The 18,320-nt window shown below is 35.8% G+C and overlaps 1 protein-coding gene across 2 annotated transcripts in view; it reads right to left on the bottom strand.

Moving 5' to 3' along the window:
• The window catches only part of LOC115211578 (DNA mismatch repair protein Mlh1), a 186,704-nt gene that overhangs the window by 54,356 nt on the left and 114,028 nt on the right, over window positions 1-18,320 (bottom strand). For both annotated transcript variants that reach the window (XM_036501661.1, XM_029780133.2), the window contains exons 3-7: window positions 17,908-17,998; window positions 10,078-10,250; window positions 7,488-7,560; window positions 5,322-5,413; window positions 3,203-3,245 (exon numbers count right to left, since the gene is read on the bottom strand). In XM_036501661.1, coding sequence (XP_036357554.1) covers window positions 3,203-3,245; window positions 5,322-5,413; window positions 7,488-7,560; window positions 10,078-10,250; window positions 17,908-17,998 — 472 coding nt within the window. The remainder of the gene's footprint in view (window positions 1-3,202; window positions 3,246-5,321; window positions 5,414-7,487; window positions 7,561-10,077; window positions 10,251-17,907; window positions 17,999-18,320) is intronic.

Here is an 18,320-nt window from a genome sequence, read left to right as displayed (position 1 = left end):
GAATAACACAATCTGTACAGTATAGTAAAGTAGATGTAACATATAAACAGCCCCTGCTTTACCAAAAAGACAATGTTGCACATGCCTTAGGAAGACAGAGATGGATATGGTGGAGTATAGAACCACTGAAAATAGATGATGATGATAAAAATAACAATGATGACTAAGCATAAGGCTAAAATTTTCTAAGACTGGCATATATGCAGCTATATATATATATAGATAGATGGACAGGCAGAAAGACAGACAGGCAAGCAATATATGGACAGATAAAGAAAAAGATATTTTATGTAATTTATACAATAATGTGGCACAAAATTATAAATAGAAGCTATAAGAGAATTAGCTAGCTACCAGAACCTTTCTTTTTATAAGTTAAAAACAAAACAAATAATACTGAATACAGTAAATGTAGCTTAAAATAGTTTTAAAAAATATGGAGAAAAATAGAAATAAAAACATTTGAAGTTATAATAAAAGAATAATAAGAAAATTAGAAAGATAATTAGTAAATAAAAATAAAAGAGAGAAAATATATTTGGAAAATAAAATTTGAAAAAAGAATTAAATGGAAAAAAAATTGAATAACAGAAGAATTTAAAAAAGTAACTGGAATGTGAAGCAACAATAACATCAATATGAACAATATGGCTGAATTCTATTTATTTTTTTACCCCCTCCCCAGATTTGGTTACATATGCTTCATTGTAAATATACCATTTCTATTAGTACATACAATGATCTTAAATAAAATGCAATGTTTTACCTAAAAATCTGATGTTTTCTCCTTTTCTTCACACTTGCATATAATGTTAAGTCCTACCAATTTTGGTCTAAAGTTTTGTATTAAGTTTTTCACATTATACATAAGTAAATCATCATCAATGTCACTGTCATCGTCGTCGTCCTCCTCCTCCTCATCATCATCATCAACACCACCACCACCACCACCACCACCAATTGTTCAACATCCCTTTTTCCATACAGACATGGGTTGGATGGTTTGAAAAGAACTGATGAACCAGAGGAGTGTGCCGAGTCCCAATGACTGCTTTGACATGGTTTCTACAGCTTGATGTCCCTTCTACAGAGTATACTTGATGCTTTCTTTCATGGCACCAACACTAGTGAGGTCCCCAAGTACTTGCAAGACAAGACCTTTTACTATGTTGGATATAGAACTGACAGATAGAGGAACAGAAAGAGCTAAACCTGTTTCTCCTTCTCTTTCTCTCTATATTATATATATATATATATATATATATATATATATATAGTCACATGTGTATGCATGAATGTATGTATGTAAGCATGCATGCATGTTCTAGTTTTATTCTCGTACTTGTTTCAGTCATCAGACGGAGGCCATGCTGGAGCAGTGCCTTAAATAAATTGACTCCAGTACTTCTTTTTTTTAAAGCTTTCTCTATCAATCTCTTTTGCCAAACTATTATGTTACAAGGATATAAACACACTAACACCAGCTGCCAAGCAGTGGTAGGGAACAAACACAGGCAGAAAGACACACACGTATATAAACACACACGCACATGAACATACACATACTATGGGCTTTTTTCAGTTTCCATTTACCAAATTCACTCACAATGCTTTGGTTGGCCTGAAGCTATAGTAGAAAGCACTTGCTGAAAGTGCTACACAGTGGGACTGAACCTGGAACCATATAATTGGGAAACAAACTTCTAACTATATAGCAATATACATATATATATATATATATATATATATATAGTTAATCCAAACATAAACAAAGAGAAAACACAACAACACAAGGACGTTATTGGACGCTCAGGAAAGGAAAGAAAGAAGGAGGATTTAAAGTTTCGAGCAGAGCTCTTTATCAAAAATATATAAAAAAGGAAAAGTCCAAGGAAGGGAAGATGGAGAAAGAAAATCGCCAACGATACACACTTGGTCTCTCACACACACACACACATATATATATATATATATATATATATATATATATATATATATATATTATAAAGGATAAAAAGTTTTGAATGGTATAACAATGCAGTATAATACATACAATGGGCTATATACCTGTTGTAATTTAGTCATCCATAGTCTGATAGGATATTTCGGAATAATATTCCTTAAATTTTGAATTTTATATTTTATATTAATTTATTTTATTTCTATGTTTTGGTTTATGTTTTTCATTGTTTGATTTGCCTAATAGTGGTTTTATCTCTAATTTAATTCACACACACACACACCACACACATATATATATCATCATCATCATCATCATCGTTTAATGTCCGCTTTCCATGCTAGCATGGGTTGGACGGTTCAACTGGGGTCTGGGAAGCCAGAAGGCTGCACCAGGCCCAGTCTGATCTGGCAGTGTTTCTACAGCTGGATGCTCTTCCTAACGCCAACCACTCCGTGAGTGTAGTGGGTGCTTTTTACGTGCCACCTGCACATATATAGATATATATTCATTATCATCACCATTTAATATCTGTTTTCCATGCTGGCATGGTGGTTTGACAGAAGCCAGTAAGCCAGAGGGATTTGCCAAGCTTCAATGTCTGCTTTGAGATTGTTTGAATGGCTAGATGCTCTTCCTAACAACAATCACTTTAAAAAGTGTACTGGGTGCTTTTTACATAGCACTGCCACTGCAGCCTTCTGGCTTCCCAGACCCCGCTCGAACCGTCCAACCCATGCTAGCATGGAAAACAGACGTTAAACGATGATGATGATGATATATATATATATATACACACACACAAACTTACACATAAATACAAACCACACATACACAAATGCATAAACACATAGATCAGCACTCATTAAAAATATCTTACAAAACACAACCCCAAATATCTCAAAGTAAAATACTAATGTATGTAATGGAATAGAGCATATTGTCAACAAAGCAGTGCTCTAGATAATGTTTTAGTATTCAAAACAGGTAAAAGAAATACATATGCAAAACAAGAATGAGAAAAGTAAAGCAAGCACTTCTAGCAGTATTTTAAGGTGCCACCAACTTAAAACACAAGCATATAACATAATAGCAATCCTTTTCTCCTGGCTCTCACCACTAACACTCTTTTCTCTCTCTTTTCACCTCTCCCTTCAACTAACCACATTACAGCATCACACACTTAGCTTTAATGTATTAATATATAGATGATAACAAGAAATTATTTATTGTGACACTTACCTTTTTCAAAATAAATCCAACTCCAACATTGTGAACAGCATACCTACAATAGAACATGAAGAAAAGGTGGGGTTGTTATAAACATGATGATGATGATGACAATGATTTATAGTAGTAGATTAGTTCCAGGTCAGTCCTGATTGAGCAGACCTATGACTGAAGACATTCTAGCCATGACTACCCAATTTATATTTTTAAGGACCGCATTATCATTTGCTACTAGGACCTCATGAGCCAATATATCCTTCCATTTTAAGTTGGTGAGATGGGATTTGAGGGATATTAAAAAACTATTTGCAAAAGATTGACCAATTATAAAAGTCCTTGCATTAGCTCAGCAAGCCCCTTGTTGGCTAGATGATATGTGGATATTTTGATAATATTGTTAATGATTTCATTGAAAAAAATGTATCACTCCACCAAAAAAGCTCAACACTCTGCGGCCCTCAAAGAACAGATAGTTTCGTGTATGCAGTTTACACCTAATGATGGGTGATAGATAAAGGGTTCGCTATACTGAGAACTGTGGAGGCACATGGCCTAGTGGTTAGAGCAGTGGATTCGCGGTCGAGGGATCACAGGTTCGAATCTCAGACCGGGCGATGTGTGTGTTTATGAGTGAAACACCTAAGCTCCACGCAGTTCTGGCAGAAGGTAATGGCGAACTTCTGCTGACTCTTTTGCCACAACTTTCTCTCACTCTTTCCTTCTGCATCTTGCAGCTCACCTGCGACAGACCAGCATCCCATCCAAGTGGGGAACCTATACGTCAAGGAAACTGGGAAACCGGCCCTTATGAGCCAGGCATGGCTCGAGAAGGAACAAACAATACTGAGAACTAGACTTGTCCTCCATATACACATGACAACTGAGACATCAACAAACACCAACAGCAAGTATATTTCTAACCCAAGTCAATGAAAGAGTCTCTAAATGGTCTCTCTAGCTAAATTGTCCTCAAATCATTGAACTTTCTTTAAAAACCACAGACTGAGCAGTTGTAGTGCACCTGAGCACTGTACACAATAAGGTCATTATAGTTGTTACAAATTGCTAGATCATCAAGACTAGAATGATTGTGATCATAGGTCTGCTTAATGAGGGTTGACCTGGGGCTAAAGAACAGAACATTTTCACCAAGTGCACATGTGTGCCTGCATACATATCCAAACACACACAAACCACTGCTGCCACCATGAGCAGCACCACCAGTAACTTTCATTGTAATGCCTATTACGTTGGCATGTCTTTTTTAAATGGGTTTACAGTATTACATGTAGTAGCTGTTTATCTTGGTCCTGCATCAATTCTTGTGAGTCACAATGTTCTCAGAATGAACATGATCAATTCCCCTTATCTTTTGTCTTCTTCCACCATAGCTACTTTCCACAACCATCACAAACTACTTTCTCACTGACAAAGTATCAGCCATTCACATCATGTTATATTTATCTAAGATCAGCCTTTGAATGTGTAGACATTTTTTAAAGGCTTTCCAATTATGACCATTCTGTCTTTTTCTTCAACATTACACCATGTCCAAACCCATGCCAGCATGAAAATGGACATTAAATGATGATGATGATTAGATTTAAAGGCAATTTGACTGATATTTCTAGCAGATTGAATGACCACATAACAGGCTCCCTTACTGGCTGATCAACTTGACATCACATGACAACACCAGTGGCTGATGACACTATTATCCTACCGCCTATCACTCTTTCAAGTCACTTGCTCTTCACCATTTATGTAAGTTATGTAACGCTACACACAAACAGATACAGGCTGATCATGCATTCACATATCAATTCCCTTAAGGAGTAATCATGAACCAGTCTGTACAAGACTCCTTGTGGTCACATGTAATAAACATATATAATACTTTACAAAGCAGTCAAGTAATATTGTTCTTTACTGTAAACATATATACCTGTAATCATATACATACTTTAATCCTTATACCTATCCTCCTACTACATTCTGTAGACTAGTGCCAATACTAGACATTAATATTTTATATGCATTGCATACAAACTTAACCCCCTCTTTCTTTCAAAAACACATGCACATAAGCATATGCACTTGCAAATACACTCATAAACTCAATGATGCTTACCTGCTAACAACTTCAGCTATTTTTGAATGTTCTTCTGCTGGGCTTCGCAAAGCTTTCCTTCGTGTTGCTACATTATAAAACAAATCTTCCACCTGCAAACATCAACAAACACATTTAAGATTCTCACAAAATGTTAACCGAACAAACATTTTCCATCAAACGACAGAGAATCAATAAAAGATAATGCATGTTGTTAAAGATATATATATTCTAGGAAATACTGCAGAAAGAAGGAACAACAAACAAGAGTTCATATAATACACATTAAAAAAGAATAAAAAAATGGATTGATTGTTCATCTGTAAGAGTGATATTTAACAAAGTGTTAGGAACACACAGAAATGAGGAGATGAGGAAGAGTTAGATGTGTTGTTATTTACAGTGCCATTGAAATGTATGTAGATGTTTCCTATACCTTGGGGAAGGACTTTTAAGGATTGGCACTTAGCCCTAGTTTTTTTGGCGTAAAGTGGATGAGAAATAAATCTTTTGTTTGACAGGATGCCAGTCCATCAGTCTATCTCCGGTAACATTCCTAGAAGATTTGGTATCTATTTCTCTGACAGCAAGGTGAACTGAAGCAATATAGAATTAAATGTACTGACCCAAATATACAATGACACATCTGCAGAGAAGTGGAGTTGAACTTAAAACCTTTGAGCAGGCAGTCCAATGTAATATCCATTCAAACATATGCAGGAATGAAGCAAAGAGAGGGAGTTTGTTCTAATTCTCTGCCTTGCTAGAAATAGCTGCCAAGTCTCCATTAAACCATAATCTACTGTTTTTAACCCTTTAGCATTAATATTACTCAATCAAATGTAATGCTTATTTATTCATATTGTTTTGAATTAATCATGTATTATCTTGTAGCTCTGAGATTTCAATGTGATCGTTTATTTTTAGAATGACACTGTAGGGTAGGTGTGAGAGACCACGTCTGGCTGGTTTGAATGCTAAATGGTTAAAAATGGACATATCAGAGAATGTGATCTAAAGTACGTTAATCCACTCTGTAAAAAGCCAGAAGGTCATGGCTTGAATGTCTTTGGACAAAGGTTATTTAGGTCAGGATTGGTTTAAGACTGAACAATGATTACAACCAAATGCCTCTGTAACAATTTAAGGAAACATTAGGGGAATCACTGCAGAATGCCTTAGTATATATAGTATACCCAGGGCAAGTTAAACTGGCTGAGATCAACATTTACTCATGTAAAGCTGGAGATGGGGAGAGATTTGAACTGACAGTTAATGCTTTCTTCAACTGTCTGTAACTGAGATGTGTCTCTCAATGCTGCGCCAGGAATTTCTGTCCTTCATTAGCTTTGGTAGATACTCAGTTTCAGGTTGTATGGTCTGTAGCTGAGCCGTCTTTGTTCTCTGTTAGGGTGAAGAAATCTCCAAAAGATGTCTGATAGGGCTTGTTAGTCAGCATGATAGCAGTGGCCAGCAAAGTCCACTCAGCATTGAATAACAAGGCATGGAATGTGTACATAAATCTCTCTTTGGTCTTGTACTCATACCATGAAATGTCTTTAGCGTTCATGAGAAACCTGGTGTACATGCTATCAAGGCAATTTTGAAGCTCCTTATTCATAGATGAGGTTTCAACTCCACAGAAAAGAATATTCTCTAGATACACCCAGAAGGAGACCATTCTTGCTGAATTTGAAATATACAATTGTCAGGAAGTTTTGGAGTACTCCAGGCTTGAACCAATGTGTATCAGAAAGTCTTTCTTATTTGAAGTCACAGACAACTTTGAGCTGTAGGCCATCACAGGAAGCTTAACAGGACACTTATCTTGTTAATAGTTAAACTACTCTCACTCTTTAACAGCAGTCTGTCTATTTGTAGCTAGATGGTCTGAGTCATTATAATTACATTTTTTGTCAGTTATGATATCCATGTATTAAGGTTTTCCATTACAAAAAATAAAGAAATAAAAATGTATATTAATCAATATATTAATCAATAACAAAAAAATATTGAATGGAAGTTATGAAAGTTATTGGCCACTTTTGGTAGAATAACACATCAATCAAATTTAGTAACAGAAACAAATGACATCTTAGTTCTTTTCTTTTCTTTCAAGTCTCAGAAGGCTTGAATGAAACTGAACAAAATATTTTGTATTGTGAGTACTAGCCATAATAAGCTTACCGTAATTTGAGTGCCAACATTCCCAGCACATGGTTTAATAGGTGCCTTCAGCTTCCCATCTTGATATGATCCTCTGGAATAAAAATGAAAAATAACAAAAAGAATAATATGAGAGAAAAATGAAGCAAACATGAATTTTTTTTAGAAAAATAATTAATAAAATCTTGAGTTTCAAGTCTTTGCTCAACCTTGTGTGAAGAATTTGTGCAAACCGTAATTTTGACTGCTAACAGACAAACTTGTCAGATATTGCTGATGGTTTACTTTACTAAACCACTGAAGAAAAATTCCATCAGAGACTTATAAAAGAACACAGAATAGAAGTATCAGCTTTCATAAACAAATACAAAGATGGCAGAAGTAAAAAAAAAACACCAACACAAAATCAAAAAAACAAAAACATAAATGAAATAAAAAATGAGAAAAGAACTTAAATTCAATTACAAAAAAACACAATAAAAAGAAAATTTGAATTGATAAAACAGTTCAGTTATTTTCATAATATTCTAATTCAAGTTTTTTTTTTTTTTTTTATATTTTTCATTTTTTTTCTTTGCATCATATGATTTTGGCATCTGATAAGAAATTCATGAAAACATTAGTTTTATCACTTTGAAATTTCAAACATGAAAATTTGAAAAGTCATACTTCTAACAACACTACTGTAAAATGGGATGCTATTCAGTTTCTGACTAAGAAAACTGAGCCAATCAAAATAATGGGTTAGCTTAAAACAATGGTTCTTAAACAGGGTCCACATGGCCCTTGGGGGTTCCTATAAGATTTTACTATGTACAATAAACATGGTTGTATTTCTACAATACATAGAATATTTTAACATTTTTTTAATACAATTCCTAATAATAATTAACCCTTTAGCATTTAATTTGGCCATATCCAGCCCAAATATGCTACCTACATTATGCTCTAACAAGCCAGATCCAGCCTATCACACTTACTCTTCAATGCCATTATAAAATATACTATCACATCATCACAATTTCGAAGTTACAAAATAATGCATGTTTAATTGAAAACAATATGAATGAAAAATACATTACATTTGACTGAATAATCTGAGTGCTAAAGGGTTAATTATAACAGTAAGATTTTTTAAAAACATTGAATAGGTATGACAGGCCAGTTGAGTAAAACAGGAATCAAAGGGGACCATAGACAAAAAATAGTTGAGAAACACTGGCTTAGGGCATGTATAACACAATAGTAACTGTGAAATTTGAACTCCTGACTAGTGTTTAGTTATTCAGTACATTAACGTCACAGTCAGCGCTCCCCCTCCAACCACAAACTATTACATGTGTGTATATACATAAACACAAACACACACATACACATATCCACCAAAATAAAATTTAAAAATGCAAAGTTACAGAAGCATCGATGGCAACTTAAAACATAACAAGACCTGGGAAATGATGGCCTTTCCTCAGAGCAACATATGACATGGTGCAACAAAATTTGAAAGGCAAAATCCAAAAGGAAAGAATCAGTAAACAAAGTCCAGGATCAAGAACAGTGGAGAAAAGTCATCAATGCCTTATGCTTGACAGAGAATGAAGGGCTTAGAGAAAAGGAAGATCACTAATGTCATCCTTTTTATACTTAGAGATTTGAGTAAGATGCAACCGCAACATGATATGATGACGGTGGGGATGATTTTATTTTTCTTTTGATTTTAGAACAGGTTTGAAAGTTTGCAATTCAGCATCTTTCTATACCCCATGTTTTGCCACATAAAAATCATAAGGTGATCATGTGCACAAAACCAATTTCAGTCCAATCAATGGCTGTTGATAATCTGGTAGCATGACTAGAACCTTCTGTAAACAGAGCCTACAAATACAGCTCATTTGAGTATGCTATTTCAGAGCGGTATTCACTCTCGACACATAGCTGTTTTCACAGCTACATATTCAACCTGGCACGGTTGAAAACACACCATAACAACAAGAATATGTGTTGATGTGTAAAAAATAAACGGATTTTGAATTTCTGATAAAGACACTCAGCACTTGTCCTATGTGTTGTTTGATCTGAATATTCCTTTTCTTGTATTGCATGAACACTTTCTATATTAATGTAACAATAAATTATGTTCACATACATAAAACAAGCCTTCTCCCACACACAACACACATTAAGTTCCGTATTATCTTGAAGGTAATGCACAATTTTCAAGATCCCATTTAATTAACTAACCTCAAGTCCCCTTCCTAGCATCATAGATAGCTATCTCTACAGAGCATTTCTTCATTGTTACAGTGCAATAGTCACTGATATTACATTTCTGATTCAATATAGTTGCCACAACTGACATGTATCATAACAGGGAGCCTCTATAAGGTCATTTGACTTGCTAGAAATAATAAATAAATATCAAAGGGCACATCAGATAATATAATCATAGATACACTTTGCCTAAAACAAAAAAAAGATAGGGCAATCTGTAACAACCACAATAACTACAACAACAACATTGCCTTAAATACCTAATGAAGCAGATTAAGAATACTGAAAATTGACTGTGATATATCATTGTTAAACAATGGGATGATATTTAGAAGCTTACTTATAGGCACACTTTGAATCAGCAGTTCTTGTCATGATAGTTACATGCGCAATATGACTGATGCTGGCTAAAGCTTCTCCGCGAAATCCGTATGTTGCTATAGAAGTTAAATCTTCGAATTTTTGAAGCTTACTTGTGGTAAACCTCTCACATACTATTTCCATATCGTCTTTCTGTAAATTAACCAGAAACAAAGAATGATCTTATAGTAAAGTGTGCTGAAAGGATAGTTATATGTTACAAAGTTATTTGTGGACACATCTTGATTCTCCATTCTCTCTCATTATGCAAGCATTTAAATATATATGCACACATACACACACTACACACATATACATGCATATATATGCATAGATGAAATTACTGGTGGGGATTGGTATTTGGAAGGCAGAGTAAAAACGGTAAAAAAAAAATCATTCAAGGAACTGTTACCTCTAATGGCAACAAAGCAGTAAATAGCATGGCTGTATATTGAGACTGTACGATGATTATGCATGTGTATATTTCATGGCAATAAAACATCCCCTAAGGAATGCAGAGGATTTGCAGACTAGAAAGAAATTGTGCAATAGGCAGCTTAGCTATAAGATTATCATGGCAAAGCCTTGACTGAATGCCACTGCAAATCCCATTGCTTTTGTCAAAGTGCTCAAGAGCAAAGGACCAGTGTGGAATGTTATAAGAAAGTAATCTGTGGCTCTATGAAAGCTGTACTGGGGTTTCATTAATAAGAGAGAGGAATTAGAAGTGTTGGAGAAGATGACAGTTAACAATTGCCTGCGACACCTGTGTGTGTGGGAAGAAAGAGAGAGAGAGAGAGAGAGAGAGAGAGAGAGAGAGAGAGAGAGAGAGAGAGAGCGAGCGAGCGAGCAGTAAGTTGATAGTTGGTATGTTCACAGAGATTGCCTTTCATTGGAATGTTTCCAAAGATTGGCATAACTCCTTGCAGAGTGATCAAGCTTGAAGTCTTTGGCAAAGATAGGGGCTCGCTCTGAGACACACTGAGGCTAATTTTAATCATTTTAAGTCATTATATTATGAAGTTTGAAAGCTAAACAGGTAGCAAATGTGTAAGTTTGCTCTGTATGATGACTCCTTATAAAGCCAACTTAGTTGAGGAGTGATAGGTAAGCAGATGCTGTAAAATTGGTAGAGAACCTCTAGGCAAGGAATCAGAAAGATTGATTACAGTTTTGGTGGTTGGAAGAACTTGCTGGCTGTGATGCATGAAGGCATCTGTTGTTTTGGGGATGGTAATCTTGTAGGAATGGTGGTAGTGAGTAAAAGCTATTCAAATGGAAGAGATAGATAAATTTTTCCAGGTGTTGAAGGCCATATTCTTCACTGGTACTTCTACAACACTGCAATGTAAGTGTATATATGCAACAGAGTGCTAGTGTGTTGAGAGAAAAGTTAGGCATGAAAGGAATCAGATGCAGTGTACAAGAGAGAAGACCGTGCTGGTTTGGTCATGTGGTGTAGATGGTTGTTGACAGCACCATAAAAACTGCTGGTGACTTATAGTGGATGAAACTCAAGGAAGAGGGAGACTCAGGAAGCAAAATGGTGAAGTACTGAAGGACAACCTCAGGACATAGAACCTTATAGAAGAAATGACAAAGAAGCGAGATACCTGGTGGCTTGCTGTACTCAAGACCCATCCTCCACAGCAGAAAAGTTGATGCCACTTTCCCTGATGAAGTGGAATGGCCTGCAAGAGCCCTGTGCTGGTACCACATAAAAAGCACTTGTGCTGGTTCCATGTAAAAGCATTCATGTTGGTGCCACATTAAAAGCACCCAACACACACTGTAAAGTGGTTGGCATTAGGAAAGGCATCCACAGTAAAAATCATGTCAAAATAGACAATTGGAGACTGGTGCAGCTCTCCAAATCTTGTCAAACTGTCCAATCCATGACAATATGGAGAACAGATGTTAAAGGACGATGATGATGATGATGATGACAATGTGGTGTTAACCACTCGGGGGACTTGCAGTTATGGGTTTTACTTGTGTGTGGGATTTGAAGTGACATGTCTATGCTGATGGATTCACTCACCAGCTTATATGTGAAGACTGACTGAGTTCTAGCCTGACTTGAAGTACCATATGGTTAGGAGGTAAACTTGGGGGTGCATAGGTTGTGGAGTATGTTGATCTATCATAGATAGCTTTGCATAGGTAGTTGTTGGACAATGTGATCAGTGCAGAGACCACAGTTGTTTGGTTAAGGTGGAGTTTGGAGGTGAGAAAGAGAGAGATAAAAGATATTTGGAATATGGTCAAACAGCTGCTGGTGGTTGAAGAAGCTTTGAGTTAGGCATCACCATGAAAACAAACTGAATCATACAAATATGTGAAAAGCATTAAAAAAATATGATAATTGTATATCATAAACAAAGTGTATACTGAAAGAGCTTTTTTGTGGTCACTCAACATATTAGAAATAACAGCAAAATCTTCCTTAACCCTTTAGCATTTAACCCTTTAGCATTTAAACCGGCCATATCCGGCCAAAAGTATTCTGCTTGTTTTATGTTCAAACTGGCTAGATCTGGTCTCTCACACCAACCCTACAATATCGTTTTAAAAATTAACAGTTACCTCATCAAAATCTCATCGCTACAAGATAATGTACAATTAGTTCAAAACAATGTGGATAAAAAAGGATTAATTTTGGCAGAATAATGCAAACACTAAAGGGTTAAATTGACCATACCAGGCTCAACATTCTACCTATTTTATGATCTGTCTTCTCACACCTACCTTACAAATTCATTCTAAAAATAAACAACCACATTATCAAAAGTTTACACCTATGTGACAATGCATAATTAATTCAAAACAAAGTGAATAAACAAGCATTACATTTGACAGAGGGTTAAATCACACATTACCATCTTAAATAAAATATAATCTCTGATACAAAAAAAAAAGAGAGATGAGGTGGCCACTTGTGAATGTAGGGCTAACCTAAAACTAACAACAACAATAACAGCTGTATACTGAATATATTTGATCAAGAAGATGGTTAATAATAAATGAACATAGGTTTTAGAAGAAATACAAAATTGTTGCAATGATGAATTAATCTCTACATTTGAAATGGATTAATGGAATTTGAAAAATCTAAATTTGTTTCCTTTTATTTATGAGAAAAGACAACAAAATCTTTCAATTTACAAAATCTAATAATTTCTTATTTTGGCATTTAACGAATGATAGAAGAAACACAAAAGCAACAATAAATGTAACAACCAAAAAACTATTTCATTTTGATTAATTGACTTTGCTTTAGAAAATAATTACTTATTTCATGTCTAAAGCAGCTGGTGCTTGTAGTGGATTTCCACATCTGCAATGGTTAGCACACATATAGAGGAATATTGTGGAATCTTATAACTGAGTCTCAGTAAATAATACATATATTTTGCAAGTGTTTATAATTGTAGCTGTGTCTATGGCACACATTATTGTCACTGCTTTTATGTACATGCTGGCATGAGTTGAATGGGACTTTTTGAGGCAGTATTTTCCTCTTCTTCTTCACTGCCACTGTTGTTGCTTTAATGTCCATTTTTCCATGCTTACATGGGTCAAACAGAGTTTATTTGAGACTGGTTTTCTTCAACCAGATGACCTTCCTGTCACCAACCCTTACCTGTTTCCAAATAAGGTAATATTTTTTCCCATGGTCAGACATGTTCTTGCAGAATATTGGAAATGAATGCTGCTACTTGTATATGACAGTGACACTCATTTAAAACTATCACGTAATGACAAGAGAAGGAGATACAAGCACGCACGCACACACACACACACACATACACACAAACAAACACAGCAAGCTTCTTTCCAATTTTGCCTACCATGTCCACTCACAAGGCATTGGTCAGCCTGGGGCTATTGGAGAAGATACTTGCATAAGGTACTACACAGAAGGTGTTTATATTTTTAATTGCTGTTGACACCACCAGATTGAATGGTACTACCCAGGTATTAAAATCATAATGATATCCAATAGGCTGCTGAAGAATAGATATACATATATATATGTTTGAAGTGCTTGTTTATTTATGTGTGTTGTTGACTGTGAACCTTTCATATCTTGTGTTCTTGTGGTTTTGAAGTTGTCCTTCATTGAGAATCTAGTTTATGTAGGGTTGAAACTTAAGGAATTCTTGGTTTCTTAGTTTATGATGATTTTGTTGTATGTATCAGGCCAGGTATTCACACTTCATGATTGTCCTTCATTGGGATTCTAATTGAAGTAAGGGTTATACTTGTTTAAGAGTTTCCAGTCTATGGAGGTTTTGTTCCATATATGTGTGTGTATATAAATATGTGCACACACACACACACATGCATACACACAAAATATATATATTTACATAAGGTCACTATAATGCTGCTAGTACCGTGTAACTTAGTACAACCAGTCACACAGTCAGGGTATTGGCAACCAGCAATCTTACGAAGTTAATTGCTAAGGAGGATAGTTTGTGTTGGACATCTTGCAGGACACAAAATAAAACCTGACTGATGAACTCAGTAGAATCAACAACCATTCAACAGCTGGAGAGTGAGAGACCCATAGTCTTTGATTAGACATTTCTCTAGAAGAAGGAAATGCTAAAATAATACCTGTTTCATTGCAATGCTAGAGATTTTGTTCTTAAGTTCTGGACTACTTGGCTTTGTAGACGAGAGTCATAGAAATGTTGTGCAAGTTGCTACTGTCTTTAAACGTTTAGGATAAGTAAATTTGTCAGTGATGCTCATATTTATTGTCAGGTTGACAGTCACCATTTATATAGGTGGGGGTGCTGAAAAGTTCAAACCTTCTGAGTTCTTTTACAAAGCTTAGAAAAACTGAAGGACCACTGCAATAAGTGTGTGAATCTCAGAGGGAAATACAGGAGGGGAATAAAACCATAATTAACTGATTCTCCTGTATTTTCTTTTACTCAAAGCCAGCAACTTCTCAGCACACCTGTAACATCTAGTGCTATGAAGGAGTCATCCCCAAAGCACAACACAGCAGCAAACTGGCGAACAAGCGAAACACATACATTGAGTATGTGCAGTTGATAATGTTTACAACAATAGTGCTGCTCTTTATACATAATTGAATTTAATCTTATGTATGCATTGTAATTTAGTCATAGACAGGCAATTCGGTTTGGCCCGTGTTCAATTCAGGTATGTTATGTTGATAAGCCACAGAAATGGCAAAATATCGGTATCCATCACTCCTGAATGGGATTGGAGTTGAGTTGTTTTGCCTACCTATGACTTTCAGGTGTTAAAACACCCAGCATTATGACAGGGTTGCCTCCAAGGCACTAAATCGCAGTGAACTGACAAACCAGCAAAACACATACATTGAATATGGGTAGTCGATACTGTTTACAACACTAGAGCTGCTCTTGATTTGTAATTGAATATACAGGGGTTGGACAAAATAATGGAAACACCTTAAAATTTCAAACAAATTTATTTTATTATGGGGTAGAACTACCTTTGGCAGTAATTACATCTTTAATTCTATGAGGTATGGACTCATACAAAGTTTGAATTGCTTCCAAAGGAATTTTTGTCCATTCTTCAGCTAAAACAGTCTCCAGTTCTTGTAGTGATGACAGTGGAGGATATCGACTCCTTACTTGTTTTTCTAAAATGCACCATAAATGTTCAATAATATTGAGATCTGGGGACTGTGGTGGCAAGGTAGGATGTTCAACTTCACTAGAATGTTCTTCATGCCATTCAGTAACAACTTTAGCTGTGTGAATTGGTGCATTATCATCCTGAAAGATTGTGTATCCCTCCAGAAACAGTTCCGCAACCATAGGATGAATTTGATCGTGCATGTGTGCGTATAGCTTCTCAGTGCCTCTCCGAAAGAGAGAGAGAGAGGGAAAATGCTTGAATAGTTTTGACTATTAATTCTGTCATGAAGGGAAACCACTGGGCTGGCAGATTTCCAAGATATAGTCCCCCAGATCATCACATATCCTCCTCCATGTTTAACAGTTAGAAGAAGGCAGTCTGGGTCAAATGCTTCTTTTGGCTGTCTCCACATGTATACGCAGCTGGTGGTTGGAAATAAGGTAAAGGATAATTCATCCAAGAAAATAACATCCTTCCACTGCTCTAGGGGCCAATTCTGTTGGTTTTTACTCCACTCTAAACGCTTTGCAATGTTTGTTTTTGAAAGTAGCGGTTTTCTGATTGCAGCCCTCCCGTGAAATCCAGCTTTGTGCAGCTCCAGGTGAACAGTTTTTGTGGAGACTGGGTTCTTGAGGTGGTCATTAAGCTCTGCAGTAATTTTGGGAGCTGTACTTTTGTGATCCTTTCTAACAATTCACATAAGAGTCCGATGGCCCCAATCTGAAAGTTTTGGTCTTTTTCCGGAGTTTTGTTTTGATAAGGAGGTTTTCCCCTCTTTCTCAAAGGCTGTCATTACTTTCGAGACAGTACTTCTTGATACACCAAACATTTCAACTGTTTTCATTACGCTAGCACCTGCCATATGAGCACCAACAATTTGACATCTTTGAAAGTCTGATAGATCTGTCATTTTAATGAATTTTAATTACCTTTTTCTGATGATATCTGTAAAGAAACAGCAATTTTAGCAAAACATATCAAGCAACACTAATAATAAATCAAAAAGTATAAAAATAAACAAGCTTTTGACGGTTTTATAGATATTTCAAAATTATGATGCTAGAATACTAGGTGTTTCCATTATTTTGTACAATCCCTGCACACACACACACATATACATATATATATTACAGGGGAAGGCTGGTTTATGGGATTATCCTGGGTTTCCCATCCATAAAGGGTTTAACTTTATGGTGTATCATCAGACCCCAAGATCTGTTGGCTTAAGACCTCTTTAAAATATGGAGGGGAAAGCCTCATTACATCTTAAAGAGGTCTTAGGCCAACAGGTCTTGGGGTCTGATGATACACCATAAAGTTAAATCCTTTATGGATGGGGAACCCAGGGTAACTTCATAAACTGGTCTTCCCCAGTAAAAAATCATTGACTACTCTACTTCATAGAGTGTGCTTCTTCTCCAGATACATGTTTTCTAAAAACCACATGCGCACGTGCACATGCACACACATAGTTCAAATTTGCAGAAAACAAAAGATTAAGAGAGGTGAAGGAACAACAAGTAGGTGTATTAGTGTAATGCTCAGGAAGAATGAAAAAGTCTTGATGTTTCGAGCCTACTCTTCGACAAAGGATTGAGAAGTAAAAAAAACAGAGAGAAAAAAAAATGTGTAGGGATTACTGATATGTATAGTTGGCTGATGCTGCATCTTCCACTTTCACAGTATATTGATTAATCATGCCTACTGCATAATATAGTAGCTCTTGATATGCTATGTCTGAAAATAAGATAGGTAAATCAAGAGGTGGTGAGCTAGCAGAAACGTTAGCACACCAGGTGAAAAGCTTAGTGAGATTTCGTGTGTCTTTACATTCTGAGTTCAAATTCCACCAAGGTCGACTTTGCCTTTCATCCTTTCAGGGTCGATAAATTAATTACCAGTTGTGTACTGGGGTTGATCTAATTTACTGGCCCCCACCCACCCAAATTTCGGGCCTTGTGCCTAGAGTAGAAAAGAAGATAGGTAAATCAAGACTGGAATGGTTTTTTTATCATAGAGCTCAATCAAGGCCAAATTGGGTTAAACATCAACAAACATATAAACCTGAAATAAAGGGTCAAAGTGTTAAAGGACATTGGAAAAGCAGAATTGATTTACTGAAGTGTTAGAGGTATCATTCTAAAGGATTACTTACACGTATACCGGTGCCATTATCTTGAATCTGTAATAACTTCAGGCCCCCTTGTTTAACTGTTACTTGAATACTAGTAGATTTAGCATCGATACTGGAAGAGAAAATAGAAGTAATGAGTCATGATTTCTTATCAAGAGACAATAGCTCTAAGACAGTCCAGTATTATTGTCATTAAGTTTCTGGCAGCTTTCGAGGCAACATTGATGTCAACCTATACAGGTACTTTTCTTTCACATAGGTTACATCATAACTTAATATTGAAGGTAGTGACAATGATTGGTATACACATACATACACATATAGTTGTATATTCATAACAACATGGCTCGAAAAAAAAAATTGCTTTTTTAAGTAGTAGGGTTGACCTAATTTGAGACCTCAAAAATCAATAAAGAGATTTCCTTGTTGGATTA

The sequence above is a fragment of the Octopus sinensis genome, linkage group LG1, assembly GCF_006345805.1.
Source record: "Octopus sinensis linkage group LG1, ASM634580v1, whole genome shotgun sequence".
Classification (NCBI taxonomy): Eukaryota; Metazoa; Mollusca; class Cephalopoda; order Octopoda; family Octopodidae; genus Octopus; species Octopus sinensis.
This window is presented reverse-complemented; position numbering and strand designations above follow the sequence as displayed.